The sequence below is a fragment of the Cucumis sativus genome, chromosome 5, assembly GCF_000004075.3.
Source record: "Cucumis sativus cultivar 9930 chromosome 5, Cucumber_9930_V3, whole genome shotgun sequence".
Classification (NCBI taxonomy): Eukaryota; Viridiplantae; Streptophyta; class Magnoliopsida; order Cucurbitales; family Cucurbitaceae; genus Cucumis; species Cucumis sativus.
The window spans coordinates 23659493-23677838 of record NC_026659.2 but is presented as its reverse complement, the minus strand read 5'-3'; the positions used below and the strand labels follow the sequence as shown (position 1 = coordinate 23677838).

The 18346-nt window shown below is 29.8% G+C and overlaps 4 protein-coding genes across 5 annotated transcripts; 2 read left to right on the top strand and 2 right to left on the bottom strand.

The window, feature by feature from the left end:
* Positions 1-1772: 1772 nt before the first annotated feature.
* Positions 1773-2867, bottom strand: LOC101215152 (heavy metal-associated isoprenylated plant protein 22). Its single transcript, XM_004150429.3, has 3 exons — positions 2673-2867; positions 2491-2566; positions 1773-2183 (listed from the first exon to the last, which is right to left on the bottom strand). Exons 1-3 carry the CDS (start codon positions 2814-2816, stop codon positions 1891-1893), a joined length of 513 nt encoding a protein of 170 aa, XP_004150477.2. The 5' UTR covers positions 2817-2867; the 3' UTR covers positions 1773-1890.
* Positions 2868-3409: 542 nt separating this feature from the next.
* On the top strand, positions 3410-4582 carry LOC101216354 (putative fasciclin-like arabinogalactan protein 20). The gene has a single exon (XM_004150434.3). The coding sequence runs from the start codon at positions 3410-3412 to the stop codon at positions 4580-4582; it is 1173 nt and encodes a 390-aa protein (XP_004150482.3).
* Positions 4583-5010: 428 nt separating this feature from the next.
* On the bottom strand, positions 5011-8141 carry LOC101216600 (pentatricopeptide repeat-containing protein At1g71060, mitochondrial). Of its 2 annotated transcripts, XM_031886320.1 has the most exons (3): positions 7903-8141; positions 7081-7171; positions 5011-6889 (listed from the first exon to the last, which is right to left on the bottom strand). In XM_031886320.1, exon 3 carries the CDS (start codon positions 6826-6828, stop codon positions 5200-5202), a length of 1629 nt encoding a protein of 542 aa, XP_031742180.1. In that variant the 5' UTR covers positions 6829-6889; positions 7081-7171; positions 7903-8141; the 3' UTR covers positions 5011-5199. The 2 variants fall into 2 exon arrangements, with proteins under 2 accessions (XP_031742180.1, XP_004150483.1); XM_004150435.3 differs by lacking the exon at positions 7081-7171.
* An 8785-nt stretch (positions 8142-16926) lies between these two features.
* Positions 16927-17637, top strand: LOC101215395. The gene has a single exon (XM_004150430.3). The coding sequence runs from the start codon at positions 16949-16951 to the stop codon at positions 17426-17428; it is 480 nt and encodes a 159-aa protein (XP_004150478.1). The 5' UTR covers positions 16927-16948; the 3' UTR covers positions 17429-17637.
* Positions 17638-18346: the final 709 nt, after the last annotated feature.

The window sequence follows — 18346 nt, the reverse complement described above, 5'->3', positions numbered from 1 at the left end:
CCTACATATGTATAAATAAGCATGACACATTTCCTTGTTAGGTAAGTTAATCTTCTTTTCCTTTCACCCTTGTACTCCATAACTAACTTAAATATCAAACTGTCTTCTTACCAACATTAACATAAATAATTAAATTTTGTGTCATCCTTTTCTTTAGACTTAAAAAAAGATTGATAACCCAAATCTTTGTAATTAATGAATGGGATAGTCCAAAAACGGGAAAAAAAGATCATACTAACTTGATAGGAATGATATCACCTTCATATTCATACATCATATAGATTAAATTTATTAGTGTATTAGTTTAAAATTAACTCTTTTCGTCGACAAGAGTTTAACTCAATGGACACATGTATGACCCTAAAAATGAGAGATCTCGGGTTTAAATCCTTTCATTTCATGTTTGTACTAAAAAGAAAATCTACTTTTTTTCTATTAAAAAACAATCAATAATTAAAAACCCCACATTTACCTTTTCAGTTGTTATTTTTAAATATATGTTAATACACATGTTTAATATGAGTTTAAGATATTGATAGTCTCCTTAGAGACAATTTATTGTTTTGTTAGGTAAAAAAAAGATATTTTGTAAAATTGAATAACAAGACTAGTAAATCAATAACAACATTATACTAAAAAAAAAAAAGTAAAATGATAACATTAAAAGTTATGAAAATTGTTGGATGTAACACATGGATAGTGGACTATATATATAATCATAATTTTATTTGTAGAGATTCATTCTATATTGAATTTTTTTTAAAAAAAATTATAGACTTTTTAATGGGAAATTATTAAAAGAAAAAAAAGATTTAGAAAAAAAAATAGATAACACCTATTTTTTACAAATATAGCAAAATTAGTGATACCAAGTAATAAAAGACTACCAGAGTCATAACTTTTAAATTTACTATTTTTGTAATTTAAAAAATGTAGTGACATATGAGTTCTATTATCATAATTGTTTTTACCATTTTACATGTACTTTTTTTTAATGACATTCGTTTTTTTTTAATAAAGGGATAGTTGCAAATTTAACAATTAAATTCAAAATAATTAAGTATATAGCAATATTTTAAAAAAATTGCAAATATAACAAAATTTGTCAAATTCTATCAATGATAGAGTCTATCACTGATAGATCATGTTGTAAAAATTGGTATATCACCGATAGATCATACGAGTGTATCAGTGATACAAGTCTATCAGCGATAGTTTTGTTATATTTGTAATTTCTTTTAAATGTTGCTATATCATTAATTACTATTCCTCAAATGCTCACCAATTACAATTACCCTTTAATAAAAGTATAGATTAAGTTGGACGTTGTTTTTTAAAAAATAAAGATTTTTAAATTACACCTATACGACGTATAATTACTTATTCATTCCAAATCATTATAGTTCTATTAAACTAAATTGTTATTTCTACGACCATTTTGAAATTTTTGTTAGGAGCATCCAAAAAAACAGTTTTAAAGTAAAGAAATATTTTTATATTGTATCAATGATAAACATTAATATAGTAGGCTATCAGTGTTTTCGAATATGAAATTTGACTATATTTTATAAATATTCATCATTTCTTTTAAAGATATTTATAAATATAGTAAAAAAAATTAAAAGTATTTACCCAACAAAATTTATGCATATATGGATTTTTATAAAACTAAACCAATATTATACAAAATTTTAAATTAAAAATATATATTCTGAGTTTAGAATATCTCAACCAACGACAAAGAAAATGAAGAAAGAAAAAACCCCTCAAAATGTTGTCAAATACATACATATATATACGTATAGAAACTTTATTAATTATAATCTTCTTCCATGCATGGTTGAAAGGTCGTTGATAAAGCCAAACAACCATATTTATACATATATTTTGCTACATAATAGAACATGCATTAGGATTTTCATCACTAAACATCATCGTCAACCTCTGATCGAGTGCCTCGTCGACGGGAAGGGCTTGAGGGGCCTTCTTGACGTAGCCAGGGGGCGCCTTCTTGTCGTAGGCTTGAGGTACATAAGGATAAGCCACAGAGTTGTAGGGAACATAAGGCCAAAGCTCAGCCTTCTTTCCCGTGCTTTCAACCTTTTTTAAAACTTTGGTTGCCTCAGCATATCCATTTACTGTTACTTTGCTTTGCTTTCTGTCCACCTTCACTGACTTCACTCCTTAATTCTCATTCATTAACAAAAAAAAAAGAAAAAAGTCTCAAAATCTCTTTTCAAAACATATGGAGACAAATTCCCAAGAAAACTAAGCAGTACACCAAACTTTAGATTTCTATGATAATAACCTAGAACGAAAATTAGACCTAATTATTAAACACCATTATATCAACCTCAAGTCATTGTCACATTCGTACTACCAAGTTTCAATCTATAATAATGTTGAAACTCCAAAAGAAAATAAGAGTATTTTTAAACAAATGACAAAGATTAGAGATGAAATTAATTAGTATATTAGAAAATAGGAGACCTTTGACAGAAGAAACAGCATTTTTAATTCTCCTCTCACACCCATCACAGTCCATCTTCACCTTGATTTCTACTGTCTATGTAAAATCACAAAAAGCAAACATATAAAGTTGATATATTATCATAAATAATTAACAAATTAACAAACATATCTATATATATGTGTGTGTATGAATCAATTACCTGGTTTGGCTTTCTCTTCTTTTTTCTTGAACCAAGATTATCTGTTACATAATCTGAAACAAAACCAACAATTCCCATTTTTTTTTTCTGGGAGCACAGTGGAATTAATGAACTATGTGGCCATATATACACATCTATAAACATACCAAAAAAAGTAAAAGAAAAAAAAAACTTAATTAAACTTTGAGTGCAAGTAGTGAACTCTTTCTTACAAAAGTTTTTAACAAAAAGAAAAAGAAAAAGACTTCTTGACTTTTTGTATCCAATCAATGAAAGACACCTCTTGGAAATTTAAAAGTGTGTGTTTGATCGGGATTTTATCAAAAATAAAATAAATTATCTTTCACATAATTCACCTAATGAAACAACTGCTGTCTTGATTTCATAGCTTTTGATTTCTTAATTCATTTAATAAGTTTTGTTTTGTTTTCTTTCTATTGTAATCAACGTTGAATAATAAGCCTCGTCACCACTCAATCTAATTTGTGTCGGTTTCCCTTCATATTTGATTGATGTTGAAAACTAAAACAAATGTTTCCCAATTCTCATATACGTTTGATGAAAAACGTATATACGTGATATATATAAATGGATGAAATCAATATTCCTTGAAAGTGTTGCCACTTTTTATCATATCGGGCTCGTGAGGATATTGCTGGCCTGCTCGAGTGAAGTTTATTGAGGCTCATAGACCAAAACGGCCCAAATCTTCATTCCGTTGGGGGCTTAACTGTCTAATGGATTCCCGTTATCAACAAAACCAATATTTCCCGCCAATTTTCATTCCATCATCTTCTTCCTCTGTTTCTCAATCTACCATTTTCAATTACAGTGAACAAAGCTCCCCTCCCATGGCCTCCTCTCTCCTTCTCCCTCTCATCCTCCTCTCTCTCCTCCCTCTCTTCTCTTCCCTCTCTCCCGACCCCATCCTCGACGCCTCTCACATCCTCAAGGACTCCGGCTTCTTCTCCATGTCTCTCATTCTCGACCTCGCTTCCCGATCCTTCCTCCACCATTTCTCCTCCCTCACCATCTTCGCCCCCCCAGACTCTGCCTTCTCCCGCTCTGGCCAACCACCACTCTCTCTTCTCCAGTACCACCTTCTCCCTCACGCCTTCTCTGCCGAAAGTCTTCGCTCTCTCCCCTTAAATGCCAAGATCTCCACAATGCTCCCCAGCCGATTCCTCACCGTCACTAACGACGAAACTCGCATTTCACTCAACAACGTCACCGTCGACAGCCCCCCAGTCTACGACGATGGATCTCTCATAATCTTTGGAATCGAGAAATTATTCAATCCGTTCTTCGACATCTCTAACGCGAGTAGTAAAAGAATCATGCATCCAGATAATGAATGCCGCCGCCGCGGCGATTCTGAAATTGAGAGCAAACCGGTTGAAGCTCTGGCAGCAGCGCTTAGAAACAGAGGCTGGACGGTAATGGGATCGTTTCTGGATTTGCAAATTCTTGGGTTTCATAAAGAAGCGGCGGTGACGATCTTCGCTCCAACGGACGATTCTTTAATGAATCGCGTAAGTAATTTCTCCGATTGGATGTCGATGTTTCGGCGGCATGTAGTTCCGTGCAAGCTGTGGTGGTCGGATTTGACGAACTTGGGCGGCGGAGCGGAAATAAAGACGTATCTGAGAGGGTTTGTAATCAATGTGAAGCGGAGTAATGGGGTTTTGACGCTGAACGACGTGTCGGTTATATATCCTGATATGTTGTATAGTGAAGGGATTGTCGTTCATGGAATTGGGGGAATTCTTGATATTGAAATGGAAATGAAGGGAGAAATTGAAGAATCTCCTTCTTCATCGATGAGAAATGGAGGATCTCCAGAAAGTGGGTTTGAAGAAAATGATGGAGATACAGCAGTAACACATTACCATTTCTCTGTTATCAGGTGATGAATTTCTTAAGCATTTGATTCTCACTCTACAATTCTGTGCAAAATTAAAGAACAACTTCGTTTTGGATTCACTATGAAAATTGATACTCCTTGATTCGGATCAAAGAAGCTCCTCTTTTTTTTCTATTCAAGACACCTCTACAACTATTTTAAAGAGCTCTATATTTATTACAACTCTACACTCCAAATACAAGCTAAGAAGCTAACTTCAATATATTAACTTCAAACTTAACAACTCTACTCAATTGACCAAACACATTCTAAAACAATAGTTTAGTTCTTGGAAGACATGGATTATTTTATCCTTGGTCTTTCTTTTTAAGTGGAAAAAAAGTTTTAATGTATTTTTGTATGAATTTCTACACTAATTTTCATTGGATGTTAAACTTTGAAAAAAACCATTGAAATATAACGATCTTGAAACCATTAAAGAAAATTCTATATGTATATATGCAAGATCATTAATCAATAACACAGAAAACAATTACAGAGTTAGAAGTGTCAAAATTCTTTTTGAGTCCCTTAACACAATAATGTTTTTATATCATTGCCTATAATCAAGGAGTCGTCTCTTCAAACCAAACTTTCAAGTAACTATCAAATAGAACCCTCAACTCACCCAACCAATGGCGCCTTTCTCAGTTTTTTTATCTTCTCAGCCATAAGTAAAGCAGTATCCTTTCTACCATCATCAAGAAGAGCCTGTTTCAAATTGCTAAACATGGTTGCTGGCGGCCGAATACCAACATCCAACATCTCTTGAAAGTATGTGCAAGCATCCTCCAACTTGTGCTCATGGCACAAGCTATTAATCAACGTTGAGAACAAGTGCATTCCGGGAAGAACTCCTTTAGCCTTCATTTCATCCCAAATCTGAATCGCCATATCCACTCTTTCTTCGTTGCAAAACATTCTTATCATAATGTCATATGTACTCAAAGTTGGTTCACACCCAGGCTCCCTACTCATTCTCTGGAAAACAGAATAAGCTTCCTTTGATTTCCTACCCTTTATCAAGTGATGTAATATGATATCATATGTCCTCGAGTTAGGACCAACGCCAGATTTCCTCATCTCGTCTACCATCCTATATGCATAAGCCATCTTCATTGACCAACAGTAAGCCCCCACAACAGCATTATAAGTCGGTGCCTCCGGAGCAAAGCCGCTTAACTTCAACTGTTCGAAAAACTCTAGAGCTTCTTTCAATCTCTTCTCAGAACCCAAACCATTGATTAAGGTACAGAACACATGAGGTGAGGGCTTGATATTTTTTGCTTCCATTTCGTGAAACAACCGAATTGCTTCATCATACTTCCTTGCCTTGCAATGTGCATTGATAAGAATACCGAAAGTAACAACATCGGGTTCAAATCCTTCGTCTCTCATCTCCCTATAAACCTCATTCAACTTCAACAAGTTCTGATCCTGACCCCACCCTTCTAAAAGAATCGTGTAGGACTTGATATCAGGCTTGAACCTTCCATGCTTCATTTTATCAAACACCTCTTGTGCTTTCTTAACGTTTCTGGATTTGCATAGAGTATCAAGTAATCTATTGAAATCTGATACTCCCATTTGAAAACCAAACTTCTCCATCTTCTCAAATGACTCGACTGCTTCCTTAACTTTTCTAGCTCGGGCATATCTCCGAGTTATTAAAGCAAATGTTTCTCTACTTAAAATTCCTTTGCGTTTCATATCACTCACCAAATTCCAAATCACATTGAACTGTTTGATCTTACCCAATGCTTCAATTAACAAGTTGTAGCTTTCTGTAGTGTGTTTGAAGCCTTTCTGCTTCTCTGCCCACCTGAAGAACGAAAGCGCAAGAAACCCCGCATTGCTCAGCTTCTTCAACACCTCCACAATCAGAGCGGGCGACAACTCCATTGGAGCACCATCAAGCAATGATTCAATGCAAGAATTGGGGTTTTTTGATATTAACTTACAAAACTTTTCAGCATCCTGGGCGATTTCATCACTTTCCACGATAGATTTTTGGCTGGCTTTCAAATCCTGCTTGCTGTGCTCAATACGATGATGGGTGGAGCGATGAGAGGTGTAATTGCGATTTGGAATAAGCAAAGTTGAATGCTCGTTACAGTGAGATGAAATGCAGATTGAAGTTTGATTTTTAGTGATTGTTTTTGAACAAGAAACTGATCTTGCTGATGCATACTGGAAAGAACTTGTTCTTGGAAATAATCTTTGGAGGGAACTGAGAGATTGACGGAAACCCATTGGAGTATCAGAGAAAACGAATTACTACCATCTTTCTTGCATCCTTCTTCTACCCATCTTTCTGCAGAATTTTTGTGTAAGAATTAACAAATAGTCATGAATCCAAATTCTAATCTAGATCTCACTCTCTCAAGCTAAAATTTAATTTAAATCAAGCAAAACAATTAATCTTCGGCTAGAATATTAAAAGCATCAATCACATAAACACATGGGTGAGTTTTAATCTCTCTCAAGCCAATAGTGAATTATCACCTCTAGATCATTTTTATTCGAGGCAACTTTGTAAATACACAGGGTGCTCTTTCTCTCTCAACTCGCCAGAGTACATAAAACCTACAACATACTTCTCCAAACCATACTCTATGTCAAAATCATATAAAATAACAATCGCTTTCATCATAAATCATATGCATAGCAACAGGGTGTACTCATCAGTCATAAACATAGGGTCACACAAATAGTATATCAGCATGTCAGTGTTACAAATATTAACTCAACATTACAATATGCTTAAACATCCAAAAAGCAAACACAATTCAAGAACATAAAGCATTTACATCATGAATGATAGATATAACATAAGAAAAACACTCAAAATGCTAACAATCAACAAACCAACTCTTCAAATAGAATTCCACTTACCTAAAACTTAGTTCAATACATAACTCAAAGTTTCAAAAGTACAAAAAAAATAAGTAATGTTATCCAAAGCAACCTTCAGCCTTAGTCTGAACACCTTGAACCGAGATTACACTGTGAGTATCCAAGAGTTATAAACTAATTCACAGCACTTTAATTTAATTCAAAAGGACCTAAATAGATTTATAATGCCTAAAACTCAAAAAAACAGACCTGGGTCCTCACTAAAAGAGTGTTCGAATAAAGTTCTAAAATATCCCAAAGCATTAAAGAGACGAGCTGGACGAGCTTAAAGAGCCTTAAACTACTTCAAGAGAAAATTTAGAGTGTTCTACCCACTGAAACTTACCTAAATAGACTTGAATCCTAACTTAAACGTGTATGAATACGCTCAATCCAACTCAAATCTTTGATCGAAATAAAATGAGTAGTTACCAAAATTCGTCGAAATGGGAGAGACGTCGCTGGAAAGTGTAGAGCAGAGAATTTGCAAACTTTAAATGGGCAGCTTCGTGTGGGTCGCAAAATCGGAGGTGCTCGTCGCCGGAAGGGAAAGGGCGTAGTGGGTCTCCGTCTCCCTGCTAGGTGGCAACGCCGGCGCCGTGAGTGAAACGAAAAGGGGAGGAGCTGCGGCTGACCTCTTTCACGACAAAGAGAAAAAGAGTGAAGAGCCGGTTGTAGGTTTCTTTTAATATTTTTATTTTCTCTCTTTTTAATTTTAATTTAAAAAGGAAGAATGTTTCAAATTAAAATGTGAAACTTATGATTTTTGTTTATTTTTAGATGTCTCTCAAACTTTTAATATAAACCCATGATATTAAAGATTAGTGTTTTTAAGTTTCTATTGATTTGAGTATTTTTTGTTATTTTTTTTTTTTTGTTTTTGGTTTATTCTCGTCTCTATATTCTTAAAAATATAAAGACCAAAATGAACCAAAATTGAAAGTGTGAATTAAAATGAACATTTTGAAACTATAAGAACTAAAATATCTAATTTAATTATCTAATTTTTGTTCCGTTCTATATCTCATAGTGTGAATGAGTCGTATATTTATATTGCAAGGTTTAATAGACTTTATATGTAGCACACTCTTCAATTGATATATCACACCATATGGATAATAATAATCTCACTCTACCACAAAACAATGCACATGAGGTAGTGAGCTTATTTGGAAGATAATCTTTGGATTACATAGTAATATGCACATGTTTGCACCAAAAAATGAAACGATATTTATAGATAAAATAACAAATTTAATCTTAATTGCTTAGGTGTAAATATACTCGATATGTATCTATATTAAGCTACAACATGTGTAGGCCGGTGTTCTTGTAACGATGAAGAGAACTTGTCATTCCATTCATATAACATAAAACTCTCATGTGTCTATTGTATTTTTTACCATTCAATATGATACGTTAGAAAATATTAAATGTAAGTATACAATTATAATCGAAACAAACATTAAATATAATTAGGATTTAAGATATAAATTAAAGGTTAGGCACATCAAATGTTTACAAGGGGTTTAAGGTTTTTAAACATATTCAAAGCTTCTAAGTATGGAAAGTTGAAGTTAATTTTAAATTTGATGTACTTTCAATTTTAATTTATTTATAGAGAAATTGCATCAGATGACATCTGTTGGCTATCGACCTTTAAATTTGTTACTTTTGTCATTTAGAAAATATAGTACTATAATATTGTTTTATTATTTTTTTATTTTTTTTTATTTTTGCAGGACCCTCACTTAAAATAGGCTTTTAAGAAAAAACCAAATGAGTCTATAGTTAATCTTGGCGAAGAGGCAGAGATCAAGACCAACATATAGTGCATCTCATGCACAATATATATAAGCTCAAATATAGGCCAACAAGAAGAGGGTTGACTCGGCCAAAGAGCGATTAAGCCCGGTGGACCTCGATCTCGCCTTCTAGAGAACGTTGTCATAAAAAGAAATAATATTTGTTGACCTTATGTAAAATCTTAAAGAGAGAAGGATCTAGCCACCGACTTTGTAAATAAAGAAGTAAAGAAATGTAGAAAGTATATTGTCTCTTAGCTTCGTTTCATCATTTAGACTTTATAACTTTATGCATTAAAGTGTACGTATATGGTCTAAATTTATCAATTTATTAAGGTAATTTTATTCTTGTCCCCTTAACTGATCAAATTTTAGCATGAACATACGTATACAAATATAAAGGAAAAAAAATAAAATTAAAGTATTATAATTTGTACCATTAAGTTTAAGCAGCTTTCTCAAGTTTCATAATTTTCAACCATTAAATAACATTACCGCATCTTATTTTTGTTTCATTAAAATTATAACAACCTGTATATATATTTTCTAATATAGTTCATTTGCACATCCAACCAATCTTTTCTATCATTATTTCGAGTGATAATTTATTTATCAAATTTTCAAATTTAATTGTATGTATGTGATAAAAATTTGTAGAGGTGAAGATAGATAGAACTTGAAAATTTTAGGAATAAAAAAAATGTGTGTTGATGCGAATTCAAACAATATAATATATGAAATAAGATAATAAAATAATATGGAGTGACAAGTTTGAAGGAAAAGATATACACAAAATTGTACTTGTTATATTGAACTTAATTAATACGAGGTTCAAATTTTACGAATTAAATTTCTCTAAAAGTCTCACGTGAACATAACCGACTGATAAAATATATATAATAAGACTTGAAATATATTTAAAAAGATTTATCTTTGGTAAACCTAAAGTATACACATACGAAAACACTTGGTCGTAAGATTGAATCTAAAGCGTCTGCCTAAATAGTTTAATCAAACAATTTTTTAAATAAATCAAATTTTTTCTACAAAAATACAAATTGAATCGAACGAATTGCATTAAAGAAGTTGCACTCTTATCGTGTATAAAAATGGGACGGAAGTAGACAAAATTTTAAAATATATGCGACTATAGATTAGAATGGAGGAATTTGAATGTGAAAAGTTAGATTTCTAAATCCACAATCATAGTATGATTGAAAAAGAGGGGAAGTCCAAAATAACAAAACTGGTGTGCTTTCATTCCAATATTTAACGAAATTGAGGATATATAAATGGTTAGTGTATTATTATTATTTTGCAGTATTGAATTGAAAAAGAAAAGGGTCCAACGAATGAATGGGTACGTAGTTTGGAAGCCACATGGCCGCAAGATCAAAAGTAGTTGCCACGCGTCGTTGATCTTTCCAAAGGTGCACGTGGCACATTTTGCATCGGCGCCGTAGAATTTTTCTAATCAACCGCCCACCACCACCACCACCGCCACCATAACACATTTCCCTTCAACTTCCAAAACTGCCCTCCTTTTCCCACATTTTAAACCCTTATTTTATTAATTACTTATATATATATATATATATATATATATATATATATATATATATATATATATATATATATCAATTTCTTCAACATTTCTTTAATTTGTTATAATAACAATTCATTTCAAACGTAATCTTCCTTTTCTATGACATAATTTCCACTCAACTTCCTCCACACAAAATTTGAGATAATTACTTGCACTATAATGGATTTATACTAACCTCATATATCAAATAATACTTTACTTTTACTAATTTATGGTTATTGTACAGTGGATGTGTCCCACGCCAAAATCACCTATAATCTAAAAAAGAATAAAATATATATTTAAAATAAAACACTTACTTATTTTTGTTTGTTCTCATTTGTTATCTAACGAATATTTAAACAAACTCACCCAACTTCCACTCTAAACAATATTTCGTAAAAAATATATTTACTTTTTTTATGCATTTTTTAAATCCACATATTTATATTACAAAAATTTCATGTAAAAATTGTCAATCTTCGTTAATTACTACAAATACAATGAATGTGATGGAAGCGTCAGTATTGATATATTTGTTTAACATTTTATTTTTTTTAGTGTATTTATTATATAATGTTTGGTGTCCCTTACATAAAGTTTCTGGATCCCAACTAACTGTCAATATATTAAATATATTTTGTTTTGTTATATGCTAAAATTTTGTAACAAACATTCTACAAAGTAAAGAAATTAGCAATTACATGACATTTGCTATTCAAATTAGTGATTTGATTCTCCATCTTCGTAATAAATTTAAGACCTAGGAAGAATCAAAGTACAAATTTGCTACCAAATTTACTAATGATTTCATTACATTGTATTAATTATATATATACCTAACATAATTAAAGTTGAGAGACTGGAGTGGATGAACCCAGGAGGGACTTATAAGAGATAGAGAATTGTATGATGATGATTATGGTTGGTTAATACAATAGATTAAATAATAGAATAATTAAGAAGCAAAGTAAAAATCGTTTTAGTCGGGTAATTAAAGTTAGAGAGTTGAAAATTAATTGCGGCTCCATATGATACAAAAGAGATTATAATCATATTTTATAGATTCGTATAGAACTCGAATTCTTTAACTAATTACTTTCTTCATGGGAAAGGCAGAGGTCATTAATTTCAAAATCAATCAAGTAAAAATCTCAACTTTAAGATTACTACTTTTGAAAAACGTTTAATCACCGAGTTCAATGTTCATTTTTAATCACATTTTGAGTGATCTTGCTTTAGGAAAAAATGTTTTCCTATTCTCCCATGGAAACCGTGTTATTTAACTTTTTAAAAGTCATTTACATTCGAGTTTTATATAATAAATTTATTCTTTTCGGAAAAATTAAAAAAAGCCAATCATAATATTTTTTTGTTTGATATATTACAAATATATCAAAATATGACAAATAATTAGATATAACATACACTTATAATTTTGTAATTTAAAAAATATAATGATATGAACTCTATTATCATTTTTTTGTTATCTTTTTTATGCAAGTGTTTCTTGTTTTTTTGTCTAACCGCTTATTTTTTCTTTAAAATATATTTTCAAATATAACAAAATAAAATAAAATAGTTACAAAATATAACAAAATTTTATATTTACGAACACTTATAGAAGTTTATTGTATAGTATATAGAATTTTGTTATATTTGTAAATATTTTTTAAATAATGGTCATTTTCAATTTTTTTTAATAATTTATTATTAACAAAAAAAACTCTCATAGTAAAAAAAGTTAAAATTATTTACAGAATACATAAAAATATTAAATGGACTATCGACCATTTGAATGATTTTCCTATATTTTTTTTAAATAGTTTTAATTTATTTGTTTTCTTTTTTTCCCTGGATTTAAAAATGCCCCATTTTGATAAAATCATTTTGCTATTTTTCTAATTTTGAAAGTATTTTGCCATTTTAAAAATAATGGAACTTTTCCTCTTATTAGCTTTAAGGTAAGTATGTCAATTAAAATGACACTGTTTTTTTATTTATTTAATTATTGGGTTTTAATAATATTCTAGAATTTTGTTTATTTACTTTAATTAACTTTGAGTTATACATACTTTTAATTTTTTTTTCATTTTTCATGACCTCATTAGCAAAATGTTGATTATAGTAAAAATTGATTTTGAATATTTTTTTCTTCTTCAAAATTTAGTTTTAAATAAAATTTGTTGCCTATCTAACAAAATTCAAAGGTAACGATATAAACATTTTAAACCCTAAGATATCATATACGAATTATACTAAAAACAACATATAATAAAAATAAAAGAAACCACAATAATAATCTTTATTTTATTCATTTTGTATATGGTTGAATTAATCAACCATTACATAAACAAACAAATAAATAATTATACACATATATACAAAGTAAACCTTAAAATTAATAATTAAATCTAATTTTTATATTATGAAGAAATATATAAGCTAAAGATTGACTTGGTTTCTCATTCTAATCTATTTTTTTCTTTCCATTTCTATTGTTACTATTTTGTTAAAAAAAAAAAAAAAGAAGTTAATTTATCATTACTAATTCTAAAAGTTAATGCAAAATTAAGAGGTAGTAGAAGTTATCAATTTTCCTTTTTCAGCATATGGTTGGTAATAAATAAATAGAATAGAAAAAAAGAGGCATGCAGTCAATAATGGAACAAAAATGGCTTAGCTAAATTCTATGTATACCATTTTCAATAAAACACATAGGTTTTAATTACCCAACAAAAGGGATGCCTTTAATAAAGTTGGAAAAAAACAAAATATAGAACTTTGTCTATATTCCATTTTTGAATTTATTGTGTATTAATTATATGTTTTTAGTTCATATAAAGCTAATAAATCCCAACTACATTCAAAGAATATGTTATAGAAAATCTTTTCTATAGTGTAATTTGACAAATTAGGATACTGTTTAGTATTTAATTTGACAACTGAACATTATGACTTTTTTATTATGACATTATGGGCATTATGGTAAATAAGGTAAGCTTTTTTTTTTTTAATAAAAAAAGGTAAGTAAGAAACCATCTCTATCCTATAATTTCATATTATCATGCACCCTAATATCACTTGGATATCATGACGTGACATTTTAACTACTAAAAATCATTTATTGGAAGTATTCTTACTTTCTTTTTCTTGGGGAAATTACAAAATTTGGAGTCACTTATAATCGAGGTAGAAATTAGACCTCGTAATGTTAGAATTGAACTCTCAAATTTATAAAATTGTTAAAATTGTTAAAATTTCTACAAATATTATATAATATTGATGGGTCGAATTTTTTCATACAAATTGGGAGAGGATTTGATGAATCCATCTATTTGTTCATAACATATTTTGATCTTAAGTTAAAATAAAATTATTTTTTCATTATATATACAGAGGTAGAGAAACGTTTTATATTGATTAAAATAACTAGTTAAGTATTGTTTTTAAAACAATTAAAACAAATTTATTTTTCCTTTCATTTTTAGACGTTTTTCTTAAGTAAAATTATTTCAACTAGACATGATTTTGAAATCAAATAGATAACCATTACTTTCATTAATACAAATTTATTCTCGTTTCATTTAAGTCACTAAAATAATCTAATAAAATTACTAACAAAGAATCTAAATTAATTAATGTAAATTATTAACTTAAAAGATTTAGTTTATACAATTAAAGAGTTTTAGTTGATACAATTAAAGATTAAAAAAAAATGTATTTACGGTTGAGGGGGTTAGTTATACATCACATTCAAATAAATAAATAATTAACTTATATAACATCTATTAGAGGGTTGTTTTAATTATTATTTTTCAATTTTGTTTTTGTAATAATCTGCATTATTTTCAATTAGAAAGATGATTGCCACCTTCCAAAAATATAAACAAATTTTTATAAAATACTTATTTTAGTTTAAATTAAAAGATAAAATGTAACGTTCATATCATAATTTTTAAAATAAAATATAAAATGATTACCGAATAGAGTTTTTTCTTTTATGCTTTTTCTTTTGTTTTCTTTTTTCTTTTTCGATCAATATTCGATAGTTGAAAGTTGGACAAAAGATAGTTTTTAAAAGCTCGCTTGTACCTGTATCTAACAACTATGCAAAAACATGGATAATAAAATTTTACAACCATATATATACTATTTTTCTTTAAATGAAAATACATAATATTTATCCATGAGGATCCAACTATTTCACATCTCTTTTTATTTGATTTGATTTGATTTCATTAGTATAATAGTTGGAAATTTTGAATATATATATAAAGTAGAGGTAAGTTGGAAATTGATGTGGAAAAAAGGAAATAAGAATATTTATGAGCATGAGGTTGCTTCTTGTTAAATTAGGATGTAACTTGTAAGCAAGACAGTTGAAGAAGAAGGTTTGATTCTTCCATTATTTCCAAACTAATTAATATTACCTAATCACCCTCCCAATTTATAAAATAAAATCGAACTTTAATTAATCAAAACTAAATCATTCTTACTTTACATTATTATTATTTTTTTTCTAATATCAAGTCTAACAAAATTCTATTTGAAAAGAAAAAAAAACACATTATTGAAACGACGTGGCAGGAAATAAAATCAAATAGAAATAAAAAGTTTTAAAATAATTATACGAAATTGTATTATATAAAAATCATAATCAAATAATTTTTTACACATTTAATACTTAATTATATTTCAAAATTTGTTTTGTACTACAAGTGATGTATGATTAATGGAATTCTTTGACTTTAAAATATAAATTAATAAATGTCAATCATAGCCTTACAAACTCATTTCGGCAAATTCAAGATTTTTTTAAGAACCTAAAGGAACAAAAAAGAAAAGAAAAGTATCATTTGATGTTATAATAATGCAATAAATCATGTTTTCTCTCTGCCTTAGCAAAAGATAGAAAATTTTAAGTTGACATATAACATATCACTAAACAAACGGACAATGTATTTAGGCACAAGCACAAATTGGACTAAAAATACATTTATTAATATGAGAAATAATATAATTTACAAAGTTTAGATATAGACGCTTGACTATATATTACTATACATATACTTTGTTTTTGGAAAAAAACAATATACAATATTTCAACTTGTATGATTGAATACATTACATAGATTCGACTTATCCGATCTATATTTTCGACAATAATATTAACAATATTACAAAATCGTTATAGTTTGACTTTATTACATAAATATGAAGCTTTATCTTAAATCTACAATCGACCACATCCTCAAACAAGAACAAAAAATTAACAATGAAATAAATAATTGAGGTATGCTTTAAAGTAGGCGAGGTTCCTCCATCTTTACCATGTGGATCATCAACTACATCATCATCTTTAACATACCTTGAATTTACACATAGAATAAAGACTATTTTCACAAATAAATACAAATCGACCTTTGCACATGTTTCGTTCACCTAATATCTAATGTGAAACTTCGTTTTCATAAAGCCAATAATTTTAAACATTTACATCTACCATCAATGCATTGATTCTAGAACGTCGGTAAACTTAAAAAGACATCAATTTGATAAAACAAACAATTAGAATAAATAATACAAAAATAATTGTAAAAGTAAATGATGGGTTTAGGTGATATAAGTATAAGCTTCAGTTGGCAGATACAAAATTTAAACATTAAAATTGATATAATTATAAATGATAGAGGTGTAAGAACGGGAGGGATAAGATTAATTTAAATCATATTTTGATAATTATATTTAAAGAAGCGATTACCGACGTGCAGCACTAGGAAAGCTAAAGAAACTCCATATTATATCGTTTAATTACAACATTACACAAATCTAATCTCACATCTCATGATTAGAGACGGAAGGGGTATAGAAATTCCAAAACATAGGAAACAGTGAGATAAAGACACGTGTCACCTCCCAATCAATTTAAAACAAAATCCTAGCCGTCAATTTATACACGGTTTCCCCCATCTTGCCTCTTCCATTAAGTTAACTCTTTCCTCTCCACAACTTGCCCCCATTTAAATAAAATATAATCCCTATAAATACCCAATCAAAATCCCCAATTTTTTCAGCAAATTCAAAAATGGAATCCATTAATTCCCTCTCCTTCTCAACCCCCTCCCTCTTCTCCCCCGCCGCCCACCCCCACGTTCGCCGGAAACCACTTCCCGCCGTTACCGTAAGAGCGTCGCGAGAACAAGCAGCTGACAGCAACAATAACAATAAAAACAACAACAACAATTACTACGCAGGTGGGAAAGTAGTCGACGAGAGTATGATCGTGCTCCGGAAACGGATTCATGAGATCAAGATGGCGGAGCAGAGGCAAGAACCGCCGGCGGATTGGCTGGATTGGGAGAAACGGTGGTATTCCGATTACGATTCCCATATCTGTGAAGCTTTAGGGTATCTTCAATCTCATTTGATGAATACTCGGCCTAGTGTGGCTTTGGGAATGCTTCTGCTTATTATTATCAGCGTTCCGCTCTCCTCTGCTCTTCTTCTTCACCGATTCCTCCACATCGCCGTCGCTCTTCTCGCCGGTTTCTCTCCAGCGTCTTGATACCGGAACCGGACCACCACAGTTTAGTTACGTGATTGATCCGATACGCCGTCGTTTTTTATATCGTAATTTTTTTTATATAAGGACTGTTTGGTCTTTGTACAGCTTACATCCCATTGTTTGTTTCGCCTTCTGTTATTTATTTAAACGGTCAAGGTTTTTTTTGTTTTTTTTTCTTTTCCATATAATACAACTTTTTTTTCCTTTCATTTTTTTTTTCTATTCAATTTTTAAACATAGAAAAATAAAAGTTTTAGATTTAGATACACATTAATAGATTATTGATATTTTCTTTTTTTCTTAAAATTTCTTGTCGTTAGTTCAAAATTTAGATAAACTCTCATCATATATCATATTCATGATAAAATTTAGAATTGAAAATGAGATCATAAAGAATAAAAGGGTGGAAAAGCTATAGTAAAAAAATGAATTTTAATATTAGAAATGGGGTCCAAATATTTTCAATCCACACTCGAACTTATCATTTAATTACATGCAATTAAAGCAATTACCCTTCTCCCTCAAATATATATATATATATATAGTGTATATGTAATATATATATAATAGTCCATGTCAATGTAATCTTAAAAAAAGAAGAGAGAGATTATTAAAAAGAAGAAGAAAGTCAAAAGGGAAATAATAATTCATCTATAATTAAAGAGTTTTGGACCCTTTGATGTAAGTAGTACGTAATGGTGGATGGCAATGAATGGAAGATTCCTATATTATATTTTATGAATATGTTTTCATATTTTAATTAGCTATGGTCCTAACTTTACCTTAAAGCTTCATTACTTTCCTATACAACTGTGTGTGTATATATGCTCTATTTATAAGAATACGATCAATTGTATGTTTCAATCTCTGTCTCTTTCTTTTTGGTTGTATTTGTAAAAACAAAAAACAATTTAAGTT

Excerpts from the sequence above, each read along its gene's own strand:
- LOC101215152 (XM_004150429.3), bottom strand. The coding sequence starts at position 2,816 with ATGTTTATAGATGTGTATATATGGCCACATAGTTCATTAATTCCACTG. Across the intron at positions 2,567-2,672 it reads AGAAGAGAAAGCCAAACCAG|ACAGTAGAAATCAAGGTGAA; the intron begins GTAATTGATTCA and ends GATTTTACATAG. Across the intron at positions 2,184-2,490 it reads TGCTGTTTCTTCTGTCAAAG|GAGTGAAGTCAGTGAAGGTG; the intron begins GTCTCCTATTTT and ends ATGAGAATTAAG.
- LOC101216354 (XM_004150434.3), top strand. The coding sequence starts at position 3,410 with ATGGATTCCCGTTATCAACAAAACCAATATTTCCCGCCAATTTTCATT.
- LOC101216600 (XM_031886320.1), bottom strand. The coding sequence starts at position 6,828 with ATGGGTTTCCGTCAATCTCTCAGTTCCCTCCAAAGATTATTTCCAAGA.
- LOC101215395 (XM_004150430.3), top strand. The coding sequence starts at position 16,949 with ATGGAATCCATTAATTCCCTCTCCTTCTCAACCCCCTCCCTCTTCTCC.